This window comes from Microcaecilia unicolor, chromosome 9 (assembly GCF_901765095.1).
Source record: "Microcaecilia unicolor chromosome 9, aMicUni1.1, whole genome shotgun sequence".
In the NCBI taxonomy this organism is placed as follows: domain Eukaryota; kingdom Metazoa; phylum Chordata; class Amphibia; order Gymnophiona; family Siphonopidae; genus Microcaecilia; species Microcaecilia unicolor.
Window position 1 is genome coordinate 167,130,117 of NC_044039.1, and position 26,941 is coordinate 167,157,057.

The 26,941-nt window shown below is 48.7% G+C and overlaps 1 protein-coding gene across 4 annotated transcripts in view; it reads right to left on the bottom strand.

Annotated features, from left to right (window-relative positions):
- The window catches only part of DDHD1 (DDHD domain containing 1), a 243,404-nt gene that overhangs the window by 148,595 nt on the left and 67,868 nt on the right, over positions 1–26,941 (bottom strand). For all 4 annotated transcript variants that reach the window (XM_030214713.1, XM_030214712.1, XM_030214710.1 and 1 more), the window contains 2 exons: positions 25,962–26,090; positions 3,571–3,718 (listed from right to left, as the gene is read on the bottom strand). In XM_030214713.1, the coding sequence (XP_030070573.1) occupies positions 3,571–3,718; positions 25,962–26,090 (277 nt within the window). The remainder of the gene's footprint in view (positions 1–3,570; positions 3,719–25,961; positions 26,091–26,941) is intronic.

Sequence of the window (26,941 nt, forward strand, 5' to 3'; positions counted from 1 at the left end):
TTCAGCGTATCATCGACGACGACACCCAGATCCCTTTCTTGATCCGTAACTCCTAACGCGGAACCTTGCAAGACGTAGCTATAATTCGGGTTCCTCTTACCCACATGCATCACTTTGCACTTGTCAACATTGAACTTCATCTGCCACTTGCACGCCCATTCTCCCAGTCTCGCAAGGTCCTCCTGTAATCGTTCACATTCCTCCTGCGACTTGACGACCCTGAATAATTTTGTGTCATCGGCGAATTTAATTACCTCACTAGTTATTCCCATCTCTAGGTCATTTATAAATACAATGGTGTCTGCCAGTATGAATGAGCAGTTCTTTCCTTGGATTTCTGTGAGGTAGGCTGTTTATGGGAGGCAGAAAGAGGAAAGGGGGTTGGTGAAGGATGTATCTGCTTCTCTATCTTTCTCGCTGGCTGGCCCAGTGACCTCCAGCATGGAGCATTGGCGTCTGACTCCAGTCCTCAACCGCTAGCAGTGGCACGGGAGCCTTTGGCATCTGCTGCGTTGGCTCTGGATGCTTCTGAGTCTGGGACAGGGACAGCCCCCACCAAACCTGGTGGTTGGAAGATATTCAGGGACCACGCTGGATGGGGCCTCAATGCCGAGTGCACTGGGAACGGATCTGGTGCAGGATACCCAGCAAGGACCTGGGACCCCAGAAGGTGGAAAGAATTGCCCCATTCAGGCGTTTCTGGTCAGCGAGATCCAGGTGGTGATGTGGAGGGAGTAGTAACCGTTCCTGCATTTCCCTTCACTTTGCAGTGTCCTGGTGAATTTCCTTGGCTTCCATTTGGACAGCCATAGAAGAGCTAGGTAAATTTTTGGTTTCACAACTTTCTCTTCAGGCTAAACAGAATCATACTTTTTCTCATAAATTAACACTCTACCAACAACAAATGGATTTGGTGAAAACAGATATTCAGAAAATAGGATCCCAAGTGGACTCTCTTTCAACAGAACTCTGTCCTGGTTAAAGATAATCTGCTCTTACATAATAAAACTGAAATGTTTCTAAAGCCCCTAGGATTACACCAAAAGAGGATGTTAAGGAAATACTTTGTTGAGGCTTTGAAGCTTCCAGAAGGTGATCACCCAGCTATATTAAAGGTATATTACATTCGCGAAGCCAAAGCCTTCATCAGGTGTATCTCCAGATTCTTTAAATCCATTTTTGGATACCGAGGCCATGGGACTAACTACTTTTCTAGAGACTTCATTTCAGCAACAAGTAACTTTTTGTACTTTTAACAAGTTTGGAGATTGAAACTTTTTTTTCCAACATAAGGACATTCCATTTTGTGGTCTGAAAGTTCATGTATTTCCTGATGTGGCTCGGGCAGTCAAAAAACAACAAAAAAAAAGAGGCGGCAAGTTTCTCCTTTTACGTCCTAGAGTATTGCAAATAGGAGGTACTTTTTTTGTTGATGTACCCCCTGTAAGTGCCTTGTTAAATATTCTGGTAATATATATATTTTGTTTTAATCATCTTAGCTCTCTATGTTTTTTGGCAGATAAAATGTCTGTAGTTACCTCTACACCAAGTTAGGCTGCTTCTCCTCCCACTGCTCTGGGATAGTATTTAGACTAGAATCGTTATGTATAGGCTACGCTCCAGCTCAGACTCTCTTATTAAGTTAATTTTTTTCTTTGCTCCTAAGTATTGGAAACTCAGCTCCCCCTCATTATTTGTGGACTTTGTTATTGGGGTAATCGAATAGGATCTTGTGGGATTGTTTTTGTTATGATCTTCTTTCCCTCCCCCCCCCCCCCCCCCCCCCCCCCCCCCCCCCCCCCCCCCCCCCCCCCCCCCAACTATTGTACCTTTTTCTTATGCAAGTGTATTCTTGTGATTGTATCTTTTATTTATTTGTTAAATTTATATCCCACATTTTCCCACCTATTTGTAGGCTCAATGTGGCTTACATAGTACCGGAGAGGCGTTATAGACTCCGGTGTAACAAATACAAAGTGATGTGATAAGATAAAGTTCATCTGGCACAGCCACACTAGGGAATCGTACAACGGAAGAGTTGTGTTATGTCCATTACGTTCTTTAGTTTTGTTGTGTTGCAGAGATCAGGCATTTATGTTGGATCGGTAGGGGTATGTATGCCTTTTTAAACAGGTTAGTTTTAGTGTTTTCCGGAAGTTTAGGTGGTCGTTTGTAGTTTCAATTTCATAAATAAATTTTAAAAATGTATTCCCTAAAAATCACAAAAAAATAGAAAGTGACCGAAGGACACTTGCAGGACTGCAAATATGTACATAGTCGAGGTAAAAACCCAGAATGCCAAATATAACAGGTACTTTGACCACCCTACAAGACTGATAGTAGAAAGTGTACCGAGATGCTTCAATGAAGTGCCTTAACAAGTTCTCTGGGTCTCCTAAACCTGTGTGCTCATGTGGTGATTTAAGAGAGCTGGATCAATGAATGCAGAGAGACTACCTGGACTAGAGAGACGTCTTCAAAGTTATGACTTCACTACCCATTATGCAGGCCAGTATGTATACACTCAGAAAGGAAGAATGCTTCATTGCTCTTTAGTACAGGGCACTGCCAGAGTGACGCAAATAGTATTTACTTTAAGTACCTTTAATACTATTCTAAACCAAAGATCTTTTAAAAAATGTTTAGTATGGTTTCTGTAATGCCAGCAGGACTTCTAAACTCAATTAGAACTCATGCTCATTCACATCATTTTTATAATGCCTTACCCTCTTCCTAAAGCAATAATGCACATTTGTAAATTTGTACAAAAAATAAAATAAAAAACTGAAATCATAATGGAATATCAGAATAATAATTGATGTATACACAGAAGAAGCAAATCCTGGCAGAATAGGAAATGTAGAACACAACAGAACTGAAACATCCACTTGGAATGATGTCTATAATCGTTATGAAGAAACGAAAACACAAAGCACTCCATGAACTAAAACAAGTGAAATCTCACAAGAGTTTTGAGGCTGCAAGCGAAGGCTTGTTAGTGAAAACGCTTGCAGCCTAGAAGCTCGTGTGAGATTTCACTTGCATTAGCACATGGAGCGCTTTATGTGTTGTTTGATTTTTCATACCGATTATAGACATCATTCCAAGTGGATGTTTTCAGTTGATTTAAGATTGGCCAAAACACAACTGTGTCGAGTCTCGTTTGCTTCATAATAAACATTTAAACCATCTGAAGCATTGTCTGCCTTTTTTGTGTCATCTACGTTGTTGTGTTCTATTTATCAGAATAATCTACATGTTACAAGGAGGCATATTTTCAAAGCACTTAGACTTACAAAGTTCCATAGGTTACTATGGAACTCTAAATCTAAGTGCTTTGAAAATGAGCCCCTAAGTCTCATTGTACTTCATATTTTAAATGCAAAAATTGAAAAACCTGCACTTTTATCAAAGCAGGTGGCAAGCATTTGTCACGCTAAAACAAAGTATCATGAGCTGGAAGTAGACAGACACAGAAGAAACACCAACTTCTTTACTGAAAGTGGTTCCAGCATGAACACGTGGAGCTCAAGGTGCATTTCACTGAGTAGTCATGCATGAAGTACTTACATTGCTGTATTTTTAATAATTCTTCCTTCTTCCATTTTCTGACCAATGCCATGAACCACAAATACAATATGAGTTGTTTGTGGTGGTTTATCCTCATATGTAGCCTCTTCCACATAGCCTCTATGAAGTCTTGTACCACTACTTGATGCTACAAAACACAGAATAGCTTTGATTATTTCAAACTATACAATACAGAAAATATTAACTTTGGATAAACTAAGGTTTTGTTCTACACAAAGAACAAAACCTAAACTGATCAGCATCAGATTTTTTTTTTTAAACTTTTCTCTCTCAGCCTCTGCATTCTAGATCTATACATGTTTTAAGAGTAGTGCTAACATTTTAAAAGGTGTCCACAACACAGAGAGGGTTCAAACCACAGAACACAATGCAAAACACCAAAAAAGTACCAAAAACCCTCATGAACGGGACAAGTCCTTTTAATCCACAACGTATGTCAGTCTTGTACATAAAGGACCGCGAACAGTGCCTTCATCAGGGGTCGTTAGATTTCTAAAAGTCCAATCTCACATTGCCCAGCATCCAAGCTGAAAGCAAGGAATAGAAACCTTGTCCCAACTCTATTAAGAATATGGCATAGTACACTTTTGAGGCTACGCCACGCTATCACATTCTTAAAAGAGTTGGGACAAGGTTCCTATTCCTTGCCTTAAGCTTGGATGCTGGGCAATCTGAGATTGGACTTTTAGAAATCTAACGACCCTTGATGCAGGCACAGAAACACGGCCTGTAAAAGGTCCTTTTATGTACAAGACTGACATACGTTGTGGAATAAAGACTTGTCCCGTTCCTGAAGGCTCATGGTACTTTTTTGGTGTTTAACATTTTAAAGGGGCCATTTAAACAAGCATCTGTGTAGTGCAGTGGAATGCAAATATATGAGCAACAATTTGCATTGAAGGAGGAGGAAATGGTGAAAATTTCTACAAATTGTCTCAGCCTCTTGCCTTTAAACAGGTTTCAGAACAATTTGCGCTGGGGCGGGGGGTATCAACATGGGTTAAAGATGGGCTCAAGCTTCTTGTGAGAACTCCCAGCCACTTGCCTTTAAACAGGTTCAGAACACTTTGCACTGGAGTGGCGGGGGGGGGGGGGGGGGGGGGGGGGGGGGGGGGGAATCAACATGAGCTACCGTTAAAGATGGGTTATTTTTAATTTTTAGCACAGGGTCTTATTGCATAAAATGGGACCATATGCTAAAATGGCACAACTTGTGGTAAAAATAATCTTAATGGTAGCCCACACTGATAATATCTCTCCCCTTATAATAGTAAAAGTTTTTTTTATTTAAGTTTTGAAAACAGTTAAGTGTACTATAACATGTCCCTAAACAAAAGGGATATACATTTCTATTCATATAAATGTCTTCTCTATTAACTCCATCAACCAGAATCTGAGAATCAGTATAGTAAAGGCAGATACCAGCAGCAAGTTCTTCTAAAACCAAAACGTCTCATAAAGTGAATGATACATACCTGTAGCAGGTGTTCTCCGAGGACAGCAGGCTGATTGTTCTCACGACTGGGTGACGTCCGCGGCAGCCCCCACCAACCGGAAGAAGCTTCGCGGGCGGTCCGCACGCAGGGCACGCCCACCGCGCATGCACGGCCGTCTTCCCGCCTGTGCGCGACCGTTCCCGCCAGTTGAATGACAAGCAAAATGATGAAAACGCAACTCCAAAGGGGAGGAGGGAGGGTAGGTGAGAACAATCAGCCTGCTGTCCTCGGAGAACACCTGCTACAGGTATGTATCATTCACTTTCTCCGAGGACAAGCAGGCTGCTTGTTCTCACGACTGGGGTATCCCTAGCTCTCAGGCTCACTCAAAACAAGAACCCAGGTCAATTGAACCTCGCAACGGCGAGGATACAACAGAAAATTGACCTACGAAGAACAACTAACTGAAAGTGCAGCCTGACCAGAATAAATTCGGGTCCTGGAGGGTGGAGTTGGATTTACACCCCAAACAGATTCTGCAGCACCGACTGCCCGAACCGACTGTCGCGTCGGGTATCCTGCTGGAGGCAGTAATGTGATGTGAATGTGTGGACAGATGACCACGTCGCAGCCTTGCAGATCTCTTCAATAGTGGCTGACTTCAAGTGGGCCACTGACGCTGCCATGGCTCTAACACTATGAGCCGTGACATGACCCTCAAGAGCCAGCCCAGCCTGGGCGTAAGTGAAGGAAATGCAATCTGCTAGCCAATTGGAGATGTTGCGTTTCCCGACAGCGACCCCTAGCCTGTTAGGGTCGAAAGAAACAAACAATTGGGCGGACTGTCTGTGGGGCTGTGTCCGCTCCAAGTAGAAGGCCAATGCTCTCTTGCAGTCCAATGTGTGCAACTGACTTTCAGCAGGGCGGGTATGCGACCTGGGGAAGAATGTTGGCAAGACAATTGACTGGTTAAGATGGAACTCCGACACCACCTTCGGCAGGAACTTTGGGTGGGTGCGGAGCACTACTCTGTTGTGATGAAATTTGGTATATGGAGCATGAGCTACTAGGGCTTGAAGCTCACTGACCCTACGAGCTTAAGTAACTGCCACCAAGAAAATGACCTTCCAGGTCAAGTACTTCAGATGGAAGGTATTCAGTGGCTCAAAAGGAGGTTTCATCAGCTGGGTGAGGACGACGTTGAGATCCCATGACACTGCAGGAGGCTTGACCGGGGGCTTTGACAAAAGCAAACCTCTCATGAATCGAACGACTAAAGGCTCTCCAGAGATGGCTTTACCCTCTACACGATAATGGTAAGCACTAATCGCACTAAGGTGATTCCTTATGGAGTTGGTCTTGAGGCCAGACTCTGATAAGTGCAGAAGGTATTCAAGCAGGTTCTGTGCAGGGCAAGAACGAGGTTCTAGGGCCCTGCTCTCACACCAAACGACAAACCTCCTCCACTTGAAAAAGTAACTCTTTTTAGTGGAATCCTTCCTAGAGGCAAGCAAGACACGGGAGACACCCTCAGACAGACCCAACGCAGCGAAGTCTACGCCCTCAACATCCAGGCCGTGAGAGCCAGAGACTGAAGGTTGGGGTGCAGCAACGCTCCGTCGTTCTGCGAAATGAGAGTCGGAAAACACTCCAATCTCCACGGTTCTTCTGAGGACAACTCCAGAAGAAGAGGGAACCAGATCTGACGGGGCCAAAAAGGCGCAATCAGAATCATGGTGCCGCGGTCGTGCTTGAGCTTCAGTAAGGTCTTCCCCACCAAAGGTATGGGAGGATAAGCATACAGGAGGCCGGTCCCCCAATGAAGGAGAAAGGCATCCGACGCTAGCCTGCCGTGTGCCTGAAGTCTGGAACAGAACAGAGGCAGCTTGTGGTTGGTCTGAGAGGCGAAAAGGTCCACCGAGGGGGTGCCCCACTCTCGGAAGATCTTGCGTACCACTCTGGAATGGAGCGACCACTCGTGCGGTTGCATGACTCTGCTCAGTCTGTCGGCCAGACTATTGTTTACACCTGCCAGGTATGTGGCTTGGAGGAGCATGCCGAACTGGCAAGCCCAACGCCACATCCCGACGGCTTCCTGACACAAGGGGCGAGATCCGGTGCCCCCCTGCTTGTTGGTGTAATACATTGCAACCTGATTGTCTGTCCGAATTTGAATAATTTGGTAGGACAGCCGATCTCTGAAAGCCTTCAGTGCGTTCCAGATCGCTCGGAGCTCCAGGAGGTTGATCTGCAAATCCTTTTCCTGGAGGGACCACAGACCCTGGGTGTGAAGCCAATCGACATGAGCTCCCCACCCCAGGCGAGATGCATCCGTCGTCAGCACTTTCGTGGGCTGAGGAATTTGGAATGGACGTACCAGGGTCAAATTGGTCCGAATGGTCCACCAGAGCAGTGAAGTGCGGCAACTGGTGGAGAGGCGGATGACATCTTGTAGATTCCCGGTGGCTTGAAACCACTGGGAAGCTAGGGTCCATTGAGCAGATCTCATGTGAAGACGAGCCATGGGAGTCACATGAACTGTGGAGGCCATATGACCCAGAAGTCTCAACATCTGCCGAGCTGTGATCTGCTGAGACGCTCTGGTCTGCGAAGCCAGGGACAGTAAGTTGTTGGCCCTCGCTTCGGGAAGGAAGGCCTGAGCCGTCTGGGTATTCAGCAGAGCTCCTATGAATTCCAGAGACTGGGCTGGCTGGAGATGGGACTTTGGGTAATTTATCACAAACCCCAGCAGCTCCAGGAGTTGAATAGTGCACTGCATGGACCGGAGGGCTCCTGCCTCCGAGGTGTTCTTGACCAGCCAATCGTCGAGATATGGGAACACGTGCACTCCCAGCTTGCGTAGATACACCGCTACCACCACGAGGCACTTTGTAAACACACATGGGGCAGAGGCGAGCCCAAAGGGCAGCACACAATACTGAAAGTGCCGTGCGCCCAGGCGGAATCTGAGATACTGTCTGTGAGCTGGCAGTATCGGAATGCGAGTGTATGCGTCCTTTAAATCCAGGGAATATAGCCAATCGTTTTTCTGAATCATTGGCAGAAGGGTGCCCAAGGAAAGCATCCTGAACTTTTCTTTGACCAGGAATTTGTTCAGGCCTCTCAAGTCTAGGATGGGACGCATCCCCCCTGTTTTCTTTTCCACAAGGAAGTACCTGGAATAGAATCCCTGCCCGGGTGGTACGGGCTCGACCGCATTGGCGCTGAGAAGGGCGGAGAGTTCCTCTGCAAGTACCTGCTTGTGATGGGAGCTGAAGGACTGAGCTCCCGGAGGACAATTTGGTGGCAGGGAGGCCAAATTCAGGGCGTATCCGCACCGCACTATTTGGAGAACCCACTGGTCGGAGGTTATGAGAGGCCACCTTTGGTGAAAAAATTTTAACCTCCCTCCGACCGGCAGATCGTCCGGCACAGACACTTTGAGGGCGGCTATGTTCCCGTGGATCCAGTCAAAAGCCCGTCCCCGGCTTTTGCTGTGGAGGCACAGGGGGCTGCTTAGGCGCACGCTGTTGACGAGAACGAGCGCGCTGGGGCTGTCCCTGTGCCTGACGAGGCCTTCGGGCCGGCTGGGTGAACCTACGCTTGGTAAAAGCATAGGGCGCAGCCTGCCGGGCCCGAGAAAAACGTCCACCTGCTGAGGTGGATGCTGAAGGCGCCCGGTGGGAGAGCTTGTCGAGAGCGGTTTCCCGCTGATGCAGTTGGTCCACCAGCTGCTCGACCTTCTCACCAAATATATTATCCCCCCGGCAAGGGACGTCAGCCAGTCTCTGCTGGGTGCGGTTGTCCAGGTCAGAGGCGCGCAGCCATGAGAGCCTGCGCATCACTATACCTTGGGCCGCAGCACGAGATGTCACGTCACAGGTGTCATAGATATCCCTGGACAGGAACTTTCTGCACGCCTTCAGCTGCCTGACCACCTCCTGATAAGGCCTGGACTGCTCCAGCGGGAGCTTATCAACCAGGTCCGCCAGTAGCTTCACAGTGTTCCGCATGTGGATGCTCGTATAGAGCTGGTAAGATTGGATGCGGGTCACGAGCATAGAAGATTGGTAGGCCTTCCTCCCAAACGAGTCCAGAGTGCGAGACTCCCGCCCCGGGGGCGCCGAGGCGGTATCCCTCGAACTCCGTGCCCTCTTGAGAGCAGAATCCACGACCGCCGAGTCACGGGGCAATTGGGGCCGCATTAACTCTGGGTCCGAGTGGATTCTGTACTGGGACTCTGCTTTCTTGGGAATGGTGGGATTAGATAATGGTCTCATCCAGTTCCGAAGCAGTGTCTCTTTGAGGACATTGTGCAACGGCACCCTGGAGGACTCTCTAGGTGGTGATGGATAGTCGAAGACCTTGAGCATCTCAGCCCTCGGCTCGTCCACAGAGACCACGGGGAATGGAATGCATATAGACATATCCCTAACAAAGGAGGCAAAGGAGAGGCTCTCAGGAGGCGAGAGCTTCCTCTCCGGTGAAGGCGTGGGGTCAGAGGGGAGGCCCACAGACTCCTCTGAGGAGAAATACCTGGGGTCCTCCTCTTCCCCCCACGAGGCCTCTTCCTCGGTATCGTATAGAGCTGGTAAGACAGGTACTCATTGCCCATCCGCGTCCTCTCCCATCCTACTCAATACTGCTCTACCCCTACCCACCCCCATCCCTGACCAGCTCACCATCTCTCCTATCACCCCCTCCCTCCTAGCTCTCAACCTTCAACACTTCCTTCCTGCCATTAGCCCATCCCCATTCCTACTAAGCCCATCCCGTCTTCGTCGTCTTCGTCGCCCTACCTCCCCTACCCTCCTCCGCTCGCTCGTGCTCCTTCTCCTACTATCCGCCGGTGACATCAATCCCAATCCAGGCCCCCCTCACATGCCCTCGTATTATCCATGCAAACGCTTCCGAGATATCTCCAATCTCATTTCTATTCCCCTCCTTCCCCCCTCTTCCCTCCCCTTCTCATGCGCCCTGTGGAATGCCCACTCCGTGTGCAACAAACTTCCCTTCACCCACGATCTCTTCATCTCCCGCTCCCTTCATCTACTCGCCCTAACCGAAACCTGGCTCACCCCCAATGACTCGGCCTCAGTCGCGGCCCTATGCCACGGAGGTTATCATTTCTCCCACACTCCCCGCCCAATTGGCCGCGGAGGAGGTGTCGGGTTACTACTCTCACCCACCTGTAGTTTTCAACCCCTCCTCCTACCACAATCTCACTGCTTCTCATCCTTTGAAGTTCACTCCATCCGTCTATTCTACCCGCTACCACTCAGAGTTGCAGTCATTTACCGCCCCCCTGAGAAATCTCTCTCTTCCTTCCTTACTGACTTCGATGCCTGGCTTTCTGTTTTTCTTGATCCCTCATCTCCGTCCCTCATTCTCGGAGACTTTAATATACACGCTGATGACCCATCCAACTCTCATACTTCTCAGTTCCTCACTCTAACATCCTCCTTCGGCCTCCAGCTGTGCTCCACCACCCCTACTCACCGGGATGGCCATTGTCTTGACCTTGTCCTCTCCTTTTCCAACTCAACTTCCAATTTCCACACCTCAGTTCTTCCTCTCTCTGATCATCACATGATCACTTTCACACTCCTTCACCCCCCCCTCAGCCCCGCCCAACATTAACCACTACTTCCAGGAATCTCCAGGCCATTGACCCTCCCACCTTATCCTCTAGTATTCCTAATCTCCTCCCCTCCATCATGTCCTCCGAGTCTGTCGACGAAGCGGTCTCCGCTTACAATGCCACTCTCTCCTCTGCTCTGGACACCCTCGCACCATCCATCTCCCGTCCCACAAGACGTACTAATCCCCAGCCCTGGCTGACCCCTTGCATCCGTTACCTTCGCTCCTGCGCCAGATCTGCTGAACGTCTCTGGAGGAAATCTCACACCTATTCAGACTTCCTTCATTACAAATTCATGCTATCCTCCTTCCAGTCCTCCCTATTCCTTGCCAAACAGGACTACTACACCCAATTGACCAATTCTCTCAGCTCCAACCCTCGTCGTCTCTTCGCCACCCTTAACTCCCTCCTCAAAGTACCCTCCGCTCCCACTCCCCCCTCACTCTGTCCTCAATCACTGGCTGACTACTTCCATGACAAAGTGCAAAAGATCAACCTTGAATTCACTACCAAGCCACCTCCTCCTCTTCTCTCTTCAACCCTCTCTGTCAACCAACCAACCAACCAACCAACCAACCAACTCCTTCTCCTCCTTCCCTGATATCTCCGAAGAGGAAACTGCCCGCCTTCTTTCCTCCTCGAAATGCACAACTTGTTCCTCTGATCCCATCCCCACCAACTTACTTAACACCATCTCTCATACTGTCACCCCCTCCATCTGTCATATCCTCAACTTATCTCTATCCACTGCAACTGTCCCTGACACCTTCAAGCACGCCGTTGTCACACCTCTCCTCAAAAAACCATCACTTGACCCTACCCGTCCCTCCAACTACCGCCCCATCTCCCTCCTACCCTTCCTCTCCAAACTACTTGAGCGCGCCGTTCACAGCCGCTGCCTCGACTTCCTCTCCTCTCAGGCCATCCTCGATCCACTTCAATCCGGTTTTCGCCCTCTACACTCGACAGAAACAGCACTCTCTAAGGTCTGTAATGACCTGTTCCTTGCCAAGTCCAGAGGCCACTACTCCATCCTTATCCTCCTTGATCTATCCGCTGCGTTTGACACTGTCAATCACGATTTACTTCTTGCCACACTGTCCTCATTTGGGTTCCAGGGCTCTGTCCTCTCTTGGTTCTCCTCCTATCTCTCCCATCGTACCTTCAGAGTACACTCTCACGGTTCTTCCTCCACCCCCATCCCACTCTCTGTAGGAGTTCCTCAGGGATTTGTCCTTGGACCCCTTCTTTTTTCAATCTACACCTCTTCCCTGGGCTCACTGATCTCATCTCATGGTTTCCACTATCATCTTTATGCTGATGACACCCAGTTGTATCTCTCCACACCAGACATCACTGTGGAGACCCAGACCAAGGTATCGGCCTGCTTGTCTGACATTGCTGCATGGATGTCCAACCGTCACCTGAAACTGAACATGTCCAAGACCGAGCTTATAGTCTTTCCACCTAAGCCCACCTCTCCTCTTCCTCCTCTCTCGATCTCAGTTGATAACACCTTCATCCTCCCCGTCTCATCTGCCCGCAACCTTGGAGTCATCTTCGACTCCTCCCTCTCCTTCTCTGCGCATATCCAGCAGACAGCCAAGACCTGTCGCTTCTTCCTCTTTAACATCAGCAAAATTCGCCCTTTCCTCTCTGAACACACCACCCGAACTCTCATCCACGCCCTCATTACCTCTCGCCTTGACTACTGCAACCTTCTCCTCACTGGCCTCCCACTTAGCCATCTATCCCCACTTCAATCCATCCAGAACTCTGCTGCTCGTCTTATATTCCGCCTGAACCGATACACTCATACTACCCCCCTCCTCAGGTCGCTTCACTGGCTTCCGATTAGATACCGCATTCAGTTCAAGCTTCTCCTTCTCACCTACAAATGCACTCAGTCTGCAGCCCCTCATTACCTCTCCACCCTCATCTCCCCTTACGTTCCTGCCCGAAACCTCCGCTCACAGGACAAATCCCTCCTTTCAGCACCCTTCTCCACCACCGCCAACTCCAGGCTCCGCCCTTTCTGCCTCGCCTCACCCTTTGCGTGGAATCAACTTCCTGTGGCCCTACGCCAAGCCCCCTCCCTACCCATCTTCAAATCCTTGCTAAAAGCCCACCTCTTCAATGTTGCCTTCGGCACCTAACCTTAGACTGCTCCAATTTGACTGCCACTACTTGATGTCTGTACATTTGTCCATTAGATTGTAAGCTCTTCGAGCAGGGACTGTCCTTCTATGTTATATTGTACAGCACTGCGTAACCCTAGTAGCGCTATAGAAATGTCAAATAGTAGTAGTAGTAGTATCGGACATAAGCTCATGTAGCTGAGTCCTTAACCGGGCCCAGCTCGACGTCGAGGCACCAAGGCCTCGGTGTCGTAGAGCGGTGGACTCCCGCGCCGGCGGGGACGAAGCTCCCTCCATTGACGTCGACGGGGACTCCACCTGCGTGGCGGTCGAGACCGGCGCCGCAAGCGGCGGCGGTGTCGAAGGCCTCGGCACCGGGCTAGAGCTCACCGGTGCCACAGTCAACGGCGCCGAGGGCGCAAGCACCCCCGGCGCCGGCACAGCCTGGCGCATCAGCCCTTCCAGGATCCCTGGAAGGATGGCTCGGAGGCACTCGTCCAGGCCCGCTGTCGGGGAAAGACGGGGGGGGGGGGGGGGGGGGGGCCGGTAGAGGCGTCGGTGCCGGAAGCTGCTCGAGTCCAGGAGACTGCACCGAAGTGCTGGGACCCTGACGTGTCAGTACCTCCACTACCGAGGGGGACCTTTCCTCTCGACGTGGACGCTTCGGCGTCGGCTCCTCTCCGGCACCGAGGGCCGGGCGCACCGATGGGGACCGATGACGGTGCTTTTTCTGTTTTTTGCGGTGCCCGTCATCGGCGCCAGGTGGAACGGAGGAGGAGGAGGTCGATCCCCCTCGGTCTCGAGGGGCCGGGTCGGACAGGGTTCGGTCCCGAGGGCCATGAGTAGAGGGAGTGACCGGGGCCGATTGCCCACGCGGCCTCTCACCCCTACCCTCACCGGAGGACCGGCGGGCCGACGGGACCTGTGCTCCTGGGGTCGATGCCATCGGTGCCGATTTTGCGGACATCGATACCGGTACCGAAGAACCGGCCGTCGATACCGATGCCGTCGAGGTCGACGTCGAGGGGCCGGCGCAAGTTCCAAAAAGACGGTCCCGAAGAACTTGCCTCGCAACCTGAGTCCGTTTCCGGAGACCAAGACACAAAGAACACGACTTGATATTGTGCTCCGGCCCGAGGCACTGGAGGCACCAAGCGTGGGTGTCGGTCTGCGAGATAGGCCGGCCGCACCGACCACACTTCTTAATCCACTCGGGACCTTCGAGGACATCGACGGAAAAATCGCGTCGGTGTGAAGTTAAAGTCGTCGATGGTGGCGGTAAATCACACCTCGAAAAATAAATCGACTGCGCGGCCACAAGGCCGCAACGCGACGCCCCCGCTAGAAACGAGGGAAAAATTAAGCGCGTTCTCTCTCACTTTTTTTTTTTTAAAAAGGAAAAAAGAAAGGCTTGGGGCGCGCGGCAATAAGAAACAGAAAATTAACGAATTCGCGAACAACGCGACGGTTTTCCGGGGCTGACTAAGAGAGAGCGGCGACGCACGACTCTCTCCAGCGCGGAAAAGAAAAGACTGGCGGGAACGGTCGCGCACGGGCGGGAAGACGGCCGCGCATGCGCGGTGGGCGTGCCCTGCGTGCGGACTGCCCGCGAAGCTTCTTCCGGTTGGTGGGGGCTGCCGCAGACGTCACCCAGTCGTGAGAACAAGCAGCCTGCTTGTCCTCGGAGAAAATATGTGACCCTGCTCACACCCTTTACTTCTCAGTGTTGGTCCTTACTACTTAAAATCTTGAGCAGGGAGAAAGAACGTGTACAACTCTGTGATGCTATAAGTAAAGTGAGCTAAGGTTTCTGTAGTAGTTGCTACTCTAAGTTTGTTTTCAGAGTCATCCCAGTCAACCCCATTCTAAAATACAGATTATATGAGACGATCCATCAGGGGCCCATCTTTAATATTGCTAAATTTTTTTTAAGTATATGGTGAAATTAATTCACATCTTATTTCAGATTCAAATCAGATTTGATATACTACAAATATATTGAGCGGTTTACAAAGTAATTAAAAAATAAGGGGAGACTAACAAGATTTGAAAACAAGAACAGAACAAAAACAGACATACACAAGAGAGAAGTAGGTTGAACTGGACCCTGGTTCTCCTTGTTCCACCTCCCAAATCGGACAGGGGGATGGTTGGGGGCTTCCTTGAAATCTCTTTAGAACCCCATGCCTCCACATGTTGCTTCTTAGCCACTGGATCTGGGATTAAAGACAGGAAGAGAAGGGAGAGGGTCCTGCACAGGGAGAGAATGCTTCAGCAGGTATGCTTGGTGGAGCAATAAAACAAATTCTGAAGAAAAGGGCACAGAAGAATCCCCAGGGACACTAGCCTAAGGGTTTACCTGCTGGGAAGAAGGCAGTCCAGACAAATCAATACCAGCTATGAGGTTACCTAAAATGGCCATAGTTCCCACAGTGGAACTCAGCAGGAGAGGGGAGCCAACAGAGCCTTTCCCTGCAAGGGAGCTCAGCTGAGGTGCCAGCAATTTGGGGGGGGGGGGGGGGGAGACGGGATGATCAAGCGGGCAAGAAACACGAACAGATCCCTGACTCTGGTCTTAGTGCTTATCCGCCATAGGAAAACAAAACCATGGTACAGCAGGGGACCCGACAGATAAATTTAAAATGGTACTCACCTGACAAGAGGAAGGCTTACAGCACTGCTGCCTGCCAATTCGCTGAGACAAGAGCTTCTCCTGTGCTGCTGTTAAAAATCAGAACTTTCCCCCTCCCCCCCTCCAAAGAGTACATGCTGCACCAGTTCTCCTTAGAATCCTCTCAACATTTTTTGTGAGGAAGGAGAAGTCCTAGGAGAAGTAGCAGGCGAAAAGGGCCAGGTGTACTCCAAGTAGCCACTGGCACTAGCATTACACTCCCAGGCTCGACTGAACCAGGAGATACAGGATAGAAGCAGGCCTACTGATGGGAGCAAAACTGCTGGCGAGTATCCACCACTTGAAGAGAGGAATACTGGCTGGCCGGTCTAATGACCGTCCTATACATCACAGTTCTGTTCAGTGTCCTCCATCTCCAACTGTGTTAGACATAACCCACAATTTCTGGACTCATCTGTTCTTGATGTCATGGAAATTTATGATTTATTTATAAAGGGTAAATTAGGCCTTACCTGCTAATTTGCTTTCCTTTAGTCCCTCCGGACCGGCCCAGAATGTGACTGATGGGTTGTGTACGCCACGCCTTCCAGCAGGTGGAGACTGAGAAAAAAATCTGTGACTCTAGCGAGCCAATAAGAGCCCTTGCTAGAGAAAGATCCAGTAATAAAGTACCAAAGCAGAAGTAAAGCCATAAAAGAACTACAGAACCTCTGCATCCAAAAACCTGAGCAGCCACAGGCACATTGACAACAAAGGGTGAGTGCCTGTAAAGCTAATATGGTCCTTCAAAGAGGACATTTCAGTAAACCAGAACACATTTCTTTTGTACTCTTGATTTTTTTTTTTTAAATAGAGAAATAAACTAGCAACACAGCTCCAATAAAAAACTCAGAACTACTGAACAAAACACAGATATCTGCCAGAGCTGGTGGTGGGAGGCGGGGCTGGTGGTTGGGAGGCGGGGATAGTGCTGGGCAGACTTATACGGTCTGTGCCAGAGTCGGTGGTGGGAGGCGGGGCGGGTGGTTGGGAGGCGGGGATAGTGCTGGGCAGACTTATACGGTCTGTGCCCTGAAAAAGACAGGTACAAATCAAGGTAAGGTATACACATATGAGTTTATCTTGTTGGGCAGACTGGATGGACCATGCAGGTCTTTTTCTGCCGTCATCTACTATGTTACTATGTATCTGAAGGGAGGGATCTGGGCCGGTCTGGAGGGACTAAAGGAAAGCAAATTAGCAGGTAAGGCCTAATTTACTCTTCCTTAGCATCCCTCCAGACTGGCCCAGAATGTGACTGATGGGAAGTAACGAAGCAGTGAAATTATGGGAGGGACCCTAGCAGCCCCGCCGACAAAACGTGCGCTCCAAAAGCAACCTGACGCCGACTGAGGACGTCTAAACGGTAGTGCTTAGGAAAAGAATGCAAAGGCGACCAGGTTGCTGCTCTACAAATGTCCTCTGGAGGCACCAGACAACGCTCTGCCCAAGAGGCAGCCTGACCTCTTGTAGAATGAACCCTAACATGCTCTGGAACAGGTTTTCCCGAAAGATGATAAGCTGAAGCAATCATTTCTTTAAGCCATCGAGAAATAGTGGGCTTAGAGGCCATGAACCCCTTGCGCGCACCTCCAATAAGAACAAACGATCAGTTCACCGGATGTCCTCCGTAGACTTAACATAGTGTTTCAACACCCGTTTGACATCCAAACACTTCAAATGCCACTGTTCCTCTGAGCCGGAAAAAGAACCTAACACAGGCAATACGATCAGCTGAGATACATGAAACTGAGATACTACCTTGGGGAGAAAGGAAGAAACAGGCTGCAGCACCACACGATCGGAAAAGAACTCCAAAAATGGCGAGCTACACGACAACACCTGCAACTCCGAGACTCGCCTAGCTGAAGCAACGGCCACCAAAACCAGTCTTCAGAGTCAAGTCCTTCAGAGTAAAGGACAACAAAGGCTCGACGGGAGGCTTAATAAGAACCGTAAGCACCAAATTCAGATCCCAATGAGGAAAAGAACATTGCAAGGGGGGACGAAGGAGATTAACCCCCCTCAAAAACGGACTACATCCGGATGACTGGCTAGAGACTTCCCCTGGATACGACCACGAAAACAAGAGAAAGCTGCAATCTGTACCTTAAGAGAAGCCAAAGCAAGCCCTTTGTCAAAGCCCCGCTGCAAAAAATCCAAAATTTGCAGAACCGAAGCACTAAAAGGAGATAAACTAAACTCCTTACACCAGTCCTCAAATATCCTCCACGTGCACACATAATTCAAAGAGGTAGAACGACGACAAGAGCGAAGCACAGTAACAATGACCTGAGTGGAGTAATCAGCTTAGCCCTTTCAAGAGCCATGCCGTAAGACAGAATCAATCTGGATCGGGATGAACGACCGGACCTGTGACAGAAGATCTTGCATGACCGGAAGTCTGAAGGGAAGATCCACCAGAAGACGTCGAAGGTTGGCGTACCATGGCCTTCGAGGCCAATTCGGTGCCACCAAAATCAGACGTCCCTTGTGCGTCTCGACCTTCTGAAGAAGACGCTCTATCAGAGGCCATGAAGGACAAGCATACACTAGACCGGCTGGCCAAGATTGAAGAACAGCGTCCACGCTCTGCGCTTTGGGATCCATGCAACGACTGAAGAACAGAGGAAGTTTTGCATTGCTGGCAGAGGCAAACAGATCTATCTTGGGAGACCCCCAACGATCAACCAGCAGCCGAAACGCATTTTGTTTAGCGACCACTCTCCGGGATCGAGCATGTGACGACTGATAAAATCTGCCTGAATATTTAGGACCCCTGCTACGTGATCCGCTGACAGAGCCATCAGATGGACCTCCGCCCACTGAAGTAGCAGCGACGCCTCTCGCTCCAACGGCAGGCTCCTCGTCCCTCCTTGCCGATTGATATAAGCCACCGCTGTGGCATTGTCTGACATTACTCGTACTGCTCGGCCTCTCAAAAGATGAAGAAACCTCTGGAGCGCCAGACGAATCGCTCTGGTCTCTAACAGGTTGATTGAAAATGTCTCCTAATGCAGAGACCCTGAGCAAACTGCCCCAGACAGTGAGCTCCCCAGCCTTGGAGACTGGCATCTGTTGTCACCAACGTCCAACTGGGCTGATCTAGAGGCATACCTTTGGTCAAATTGGCCTCCCGAAGCCACCATCATAGACTGGTCTTCACTTGCAACGAAAGTGTTAATCCTTTATGAAGCAAATCCTTCTGGGACGACCATCTTGACAGAAGCGACCTTTGAAGAGGCCTCATGTGAGCCCTTGCCCAGGGCATCGCTTTGATCGCTGCCGCCATTAATCTCAAAATCTGTACATAATCTCTTACCGACGGACTTGAATTCTGCAAGAAGAGATGAATCTGGGCCTGCAACTTGGACCCGGGCTGGCGGAAGAAACACGCAACCCAGCTTTCTGTCAAACACGACACCCAGATACTCTATCGCCTGCGAAGGCCGATTTTCTGCACATTGACTACCCAACCTAGGGACTGCAAGAATTCTACCACCCGAGCCATTACGCGAACACTCTTGTGGTAAGACTCCGGCCTTGATGCAGGAACGGCAAGGGGAATCTATAAAAGCATCTGACAAAGGGTGAGCGAACTCTAATGAGTACCCTTCTTGAATAACCTCTAGTACCCAATGATCTGAAGTAATCTGGGCTCACCTTTCTAGAAATTGCGCCAACCGAGCGCCCACTTGAACTAGAGGCTGGGCCCTACACCTTCATTGTTGAGAGCGGGAGGAGGAGGAGGAAAGGGAACTCCCTGCCTCTCGACCTCCCCGAAAGGTCTGAGTCCTTTGGAAAAATCTGGAGCGTTGCCCTTGAAAAACTCTACTTGGCCGAAATCGACGAAAATCATGGCCTCTACCCCAAGCCGAGAAAGTACCACGACCAAGACCTCTTGGACGATCCTCCGGCAACCTTGGAACCTTAGCCTCCCCCAGGCTATTCACCAGTTTGTCTATCTCTTCTTCAAACAGAAAGGAGCCCTTAAAGGGAAATTTACTAAGCTTAGACTTAGAGGCCGCATCCGCCTACCAACCACTCAGCCAAAGTGTGCGACGAGCCGCCACCGACAGAGCCATAGACTTGGAAGAAGTCCGAAGCAAATCATAAAGAGCATCTGCTAAAAGGGCTGAACCCATTTCCAGCTTAGCCACTTCATTATTAATAGCAGAAAGATCATCAGAAGAGCGGTCCAACACCTTCTCTGACCAGCGGAAACAGGCTCTCGCAAACAAGGACCCACAAATTGCAGCCTGCACTGCCAGAACCGAAACATCAAAGGAATTTTCAACAAAGATTCAATACGGCGATCCTGGGGATCTCACAGAGCCGAACCCCATCCACTGGGACAGTGTTTCGCTTAGTAATAGCTGAAACCACCTCATCCACTACAGAGAGACACAAAAGGTCTTTATCTAAATCAGGAACCAGATAAAGCCTGCCCATAAACCTAGCAAGCCGAAAAGCAGAATCAGGAAACTCCCACTGAGCCTGAATAATATCCCTAATGCACAGGAAAGGACTTACCTGCCCTGCAAATACCTTTGACCAGCAAATCAACCTTTCTGGGCTCTGACACTTGAAGATCCTGATCATCAAAGCATAAAGTAGAAGAAACCATAGAAATGAGCTCCTGAAGATCATCTTTATGGAAAATCCTGACCACTGAAGGATCATCCCCAACAGGAAGAGATTCCTCACCTTCTGCTGTCTGGTCAAGCTCCTCAGCACACCGCTCCTCAGGAAAAAATGCCTCCTCTTCTAAGGAGGGAATATCCTGGTCATGAGCACAAAACAAATCCTGCTCAGCTTCCTCAGAAAGTCTGCATTGTTTGTGAGCTACAGAGGCTCCCTTCAGAGACCGCCTACCTGGAGGATCCACAGGCGCAGCCTTATGTAGAAGAAAAGCCTGGTACATCTGTACCATGAATTCAGGAGGAAAACTTCCTTCCCCAGTGAGAAAACTGGATTTTGCAGTGTAGAACAGGCCCAACAGTAAGAGAGGCCTGCGAAACAACCGGCGGCATGGCATTCAAAATGGTGGCATTGCCCGCCGAAATCGGCAACGGAGACGCGACCGGCATCATAACATCGGACTTGGGCCCCCCCGACGGCACCACAGATTTATCGGTCGCTGCACCCTGGTCCTCCACAGCGGTGCAGTACCGACACACACCAGCTGCCCCTAAATCCCGTCGCTGACAAACCAAACAACGACAGTTTCTCTGACATCACTACAGAAAAACAAAAAACAGCTGATCCCTGACACGAACTGCTCTGGAGCTGCCCTGCTCGCTATTACTACTCACAAACTGATCTGCCTAGACAGCAGACCAGGAGGCTCTTTGTCATTTTTTTTTTTAAAATTAGTAGCTGCCTCTCCCACCTCTAAAGCTCTCCTCCTCGAGGGGCTTGAGGTAAATTGTATATTGCTTTAAAAGCAAACAAGGCTAGCAAAGACAAATTAACCTTCCATCGCCCCATGTAAGCCGCACTGAGCCTGCCATGAGTGGAAAAGCGCGGGGTACAAATGTAACAAAAAAAAAAAATTAAATGCACAGTGACAGAGAAGAAAATTACACCAACACTGAAAACTGAATTAAAAGAGAGAGAAAAGAATAGAAAAGTCTGAGACTGAAGGGCTCACCACCTTCCACCTGCTGGAGACTGAGGCCAAGATGCACTAAAAAATCGTTAAAGCCTTTCCCTTACCAAATCAGTAAGGAACGGGCATGCATCAAGGAAAAGGAATGCAAATAAGCTGCTCGTTGTACCTCACTTGCATTCTCTATTCCATCGCTAACCAGTCGGCCAGTCGAGCATGCGTAGAGCAGCCAAGCGTTATGCTGGCTGCTCTGCGCATGCCAAATATGTCCAAAAAGCGCCTAACACCCATGTAAAAAAAAAAAAAAAAGAACAAGCTGCGTGTCCCAAGTCCTCGTGAGGGACTTAAAAAAATTTTTTTTTTAAAAGTTATGGCACCTTCACCATTCCCGTGGCCATCCCTGCGCCTCCCGGGAAAGGAAGATGCCGCGCCGCTCACCCCCTCCATGGCCTGCTGCAGGAAGGCTCCAATGAGGCTCGATCCTAGCAGGAGAGTGCAGCTGAGGACGTCCATTCAAAAAGACGTCCTCCCCCCCCCCCCCACAATAATAAAAACGGCCTTTTTGGACGTCTTTCACTCAGCTGAGAGACCTGGAAGTCTCTGAGCCAATCAAGATTGGCTCACTTCCAGGTCTCTCAGCTGAGTGAAGGACGTCCAAAAAGGCCGTTTTTATTATTGCAGGGGGGGGGGGGGGTGGACGTCCAAAAAGGACGTCTTTTTGAATGGACGTCCTCAACTGCACTCTCAAAAAAAATCCGAGTTATCAAGTAGAACTGAAAAGTCAGATGGTAATTTCAAAATTGATCACCTGGACTGACGGCAAAAAGGTGCCCATTTGCAGTCTAATTTATAAAGGAACAGGCTTCTCTGTGTCTTTACAGAACAGCACAAATCCTGCAGAAATCAAAAGTAAAATGAAACTTGCTCCTAGGGGAATTCTGCGCAACTGCACAGCACAGAATTTGCGCAGAATTTCTCAAACCAGCAGAATTCTGCAAAGTGCCAGCATCAGGTCTATTCCCCCCCCCCCCCCGCCCGCAGAGATCAAACAGCAGGAGGAGGAAGTGAATCACTACACATCAGGTCACTTAAGTACATAAGTATTGCCACACTGGGACAGACCAAAGGCACATCAAGCCCAGCATCCTGTTTCCAACAGTGGCCAATCCAGGTCACAAATACCTGGCAAGATCCCAAAAAAGTTCAATACATTTTATGCTGCTTATCTCAGAAATAGCAGTGGATTTTCCCCAAGTCAATTTAATAATGGTTTATGGACTTTTCCTTTAGGAAGCCGTCCAGACCTTTTTTAAACCCTGCTAATCTAACTGCCTTTACCACATTCTCTGGCAACGAATTCCAGAGTTTAATGACACATTGCGTGAAGAAACATTTTCTCCGATTCGTATTAAATTTACTACTTTGTAGCTTCATCGCATGCCCTCCAGTCCTAGTATTTTTGGAAAGAGTAAACAATCGATTCATGTCTACCCGTTCCACTCCATTCATGATTTTATAGACCTCTATCATATCTCCCATCAGCCGTCTTTTTTCCAAGCTGAAGAGCCCTAGATGCTTCAGCCTTTCCTCATAGGGAAGTCATCCCATCCCCTTTATCATTTTCTTCGCCTTTCTCTGTACCTTTTCTAATTCCACTATGTCTTTTTTGAGATGTGGTGCCCAGAATTGAACACAATATTCAAGGTGCGGTGACACCATGGATCGATACAAAGGCATTATAACGTCCTCACTTTTGTTTTCCATTCCTTTCCTAATAATACCTAACATTCTATTTGCTTTCTTAGCTGCGGCCGCACACTAAGCAGAAGGTTTCAACGTATCATCAACACCACCACCACCGAGATCCCTTTCTTGGTCGGTGACTCCTAATGTGGAACCTTGTATTATGTAGATATTTCGGGTTCCTCTTTCCAACATGCATCACTTTGCACTTCCTCCTCCTCCTCTGTTGGCTTAGACCAGACTGCTTATGTGAACCACAGGTCTCTAGGGAGGTCCACAAACAATCGACTCTTAAGCCAGCAGGAAGTGGCCGATGTGCAGCAGTTCATTACCTCCTCCTCCAGCTGGATAATTCCTGCAGGGGGAGAACAGTTGATGTCTGCTGAATGTACCATGGGGAGGGTGGTGTACAGCAAGATGAGAGTGCACCATGGGGATGGGGGGAGGGTAAAGAACAATAGAGCAGGGGTGTGTGCCCTGGAGATTGAGGGGATATAGACAGCAAAAGCAGAGGGTGCACTATGGTGATTTGGGGGGGGGGGGGGGGGGTCGTCAGAGAAAGTTGACATTGTGCCATGGGAGTGAGGACAGAACAAAGCATGCCACTGGTATGGGGGGGGGGGGGGGGGGATCAAACGAGGGTATACCATGGGGAGAACTGGGGAGGGGAGAGATACAATGTTAGCTGGGGGTTGTGCCTAGGGAAGGAAGAATAAGAGGTAGGGATGTGCCCTACTCTCAAAACGTACCCCCTGCAACTTCCCTACCACACCTCACATGCAGAGCTGCCCCATTCCCAGAAACTATCTCCCACAACTGCTACATACCAAAAACTATTTCCCTGCAACTGCCACACCACCACAAACTGTCCTCAAACAAAATTTAACTGCGCCACCACTCAAACAATACACCCTCTCAACTGCCCCCCAATAAAAAATAGCAGCTTCATGCAAATGCCCTCATACCCAAAACTGCCCCACACCTTGACCTTATCTATCTCAGGTTTTCAACAAATGCACAGAATAGACTGCCCACTGCAAAGGAAAAAAGTTTATGGAGTGGCTACCTTCATTAGAACACATATGATGCCATTTGTATGTAACCAACACCATACTAATAGATCAACCTACATCAAGAGAACACGCAGATGCTCCCCAAATTTGGCTACAAGACAAATTTCCGTACTATATAAATCCCCCAAAGCAAGAAATGGTATTCTAACTTGCTAATACAAATTCTCACATAAGGTAGAGTAAAATTTACAGCGGGAGTCTTCAATCTTAATGACAACATCACAAGCAATTTAAAGTCTTGTTGGTTCCCCCCCCCCCCCCCCCACTCAAGGCATGGAGAACACCTCTCCCTCCGCACCTTCAGTGTTCACTCTGGTGGATCCTCTTCTACTTCTATCCCTCTGCCTGTCGGTGTACCTCAGGGTTCTGTTCTTGGTCCCCTCCTCTTTTCTATCTACACTTCTTCCCTTGCTTCATTAATCTCATCCCATGGCTTTTCCTACCATCTCTATGCTGACGACTCCCAAATCTACCTTTCTACCCCTGATATCTCACCTTGCATCCAAACCAAAGTCTCAGCGTGCTTGTCTGACATTGCTGTCTGGATGTCTCAACGCCACCTGAAATTAAATATGACCAAAACCGAGCTTCTCATTTTTCCCCCCAAACCCACCTCCCCACGTTTTCTATTTCTGTTGATGGCTCTCTCATTCTCCCTGTCTCCTCAGCTCGAAACCTTGGGGTCATCTTTGACTCTTCTCTCTCCTTCTCTGCTCATATCCAGCAGATCGCCAAGACCTGTCGTTTCTTTCTTTACAACATCCGTAAAATCCGCCACTTTCTTTCCGAGCACTCTACCAAAACCCTCATCCACACCCTTGTCACCTCTCGTTTAGACTACTGCAATCTGCTTCTTGCTGGCCTCCCACTTAGTCACCTCTCCCTCTCCAATCGGTTCAAAACTCTGCTGCCCGTCTCGTCTTCCGCCAGGGTCGCTTTTACTCATACTACCCCTCTCCACAAGTCGCTTCACTGGCTCCCTATCCGTTTTCGCATTCTGTTCAAACTTCTTCAACTAACCTATAAATGTACTCACTCTGCTGCCCCCCAGTATCTCTCCACACTTGTCCTTCCCTACACCCCTTCCCGTGCACTCCGCTCCATAGATAAATCCTTCTTATCTGTTCCCTTCTCCACTACTGCCAACTCCAGACTTTGCGCCTTCTGTCTTGCTGCACCCTACGCCTGGAATAAACTTCCTGAGCCCCTACGTCTTGCCCCATCCTTGGCCACCTTTAAACCTAGACTGAAAGCCCACCTCTTTAACATTGCTTTTGACTCGTAACCACTTGTAACCACTCGCCTCCACCTACCCTCCCTCTCCTCCTTCCTGTACACATTAATTGATTTGATCTGCTTACTTTATTTTTTGTCTATTAGATTGTAAGTTCTTTGAGCAGGGACTGTCTTTCTTCTATGTTTGTGCAGCGCTGCGTACGCCTTGTAGCGCTATAGAAATGCTAAATAGTAGAAGTAGTAGTAATGCTCTGCACCGCTGATGGAAACACACAGCTTAATGACTTTTTACCAACTTCGGTGTCACTTCTGAAGTTTACAAAAACCTACTCAACTCCCGCAAGCTTATCTGGGATTAGAGCAAAGAATGCATTGCACAATTAAATCTCTAGGTATCTCCTAAAAAACACACGTAATTCTAAAAATAACAAACATTTAAAATTCATACCCAAACACTGCCACATAAAGGGCAGCACTAACACAAATATGCAACCTTAACCTACACACATACATACCTCCCTCACCCAACTACCCACAGCAACACAGAAATACACTCACCCACATGCATAGATAATAGGTTTAGAAAGAATTACATAACTATGCTCTACCTGCTTTCCCTATTTGTTAAAGTCAAACAAAGTATGTGAGTAGGTTTGTGTCATTCACATAGGGTTAACAGCTAAGTATGGAGAAAAGTTGGTCATCCCTCTCTAACCCTCCACCCCTTCCCCCAACACAAAAAAATTAACCAGAAACATAATGGTTTAAAGAAATGTTTTTGTATACAGAAACAGAAAATACTATCTATTGTGACCTATTACCTTTGGAAAATCCCAGCTTTTGAGTAACAGTTCGAGCAATTTTAGATGTTGTCGCATCGCTGTACAAGTATACTTCATCCACACTATGCCAGTCCACATGAGTACGGCTCAACTTTAAACTATGAATAGCTGTAAGAAAAAAAAAAAGGAAGAGTAACAACTGTCAACTTAAAACAATTCTCTTTCAGAGACTCAAGTTAACTAAACAGAGACTACAACAGGTGTGTTATACCAAATACAGTATTAAACAGAGGTGGCTGCAAACACATTCATAAGCCTTAAAGGCACAGGGCAAATTGTTAGTGGGGTTTTATTTTTGCAATTAAATTAGCCATTAATACAATTTGATATATGTTTGTCAAATCTATTGCTGTGCACTGCGCAGGCGTGGACTGACTTCCTGCCCACCACGCAAACGTGTACCTCAGTTAAGTGTAAAGCATAAACAAATACCTCCAAGGGGAGGTGGGTGGGTTTGTGAGAATAATCAGCCTACTGTACTACCTGCTATAGGTAAGTATCTTTGCTTTCTCTGATGACAAGCAGGCTGGATTATACTCACAAGTGGGGTATCCCTAGCATCCAGGATCACCCAAAACAATTAACATTGGTGAATTGGGCCTCGCAATGGTGAGGACAAAACAGAGATTAACCTGAAACTATTTACAACTAGCTGAGAGTGCAGCCTGGAACAGAATAAAATGGGCCTGGGGGGTGGGGTGGAGTTGGATTCTAAACCTCAGATTCTGCAGTACTGACTGCACAAACTATCGCGTCGGGTATCCTGCTCAAGGCAGTAGTGAGATGTGTGGACTGAAGACCATGTTGCAGCTTTGCAAATAAGTGAGCCACTGATGCAGCCATGGCTCTGACATTATGAGCCGTGACATGACCCTCCAGAGTCAGCCCAGCTTGGGCATAAGTGAAGGATATGCAGTCTGCTAGCCAATTGGAAATGGTGAGTTTTCCAATGGCGACTC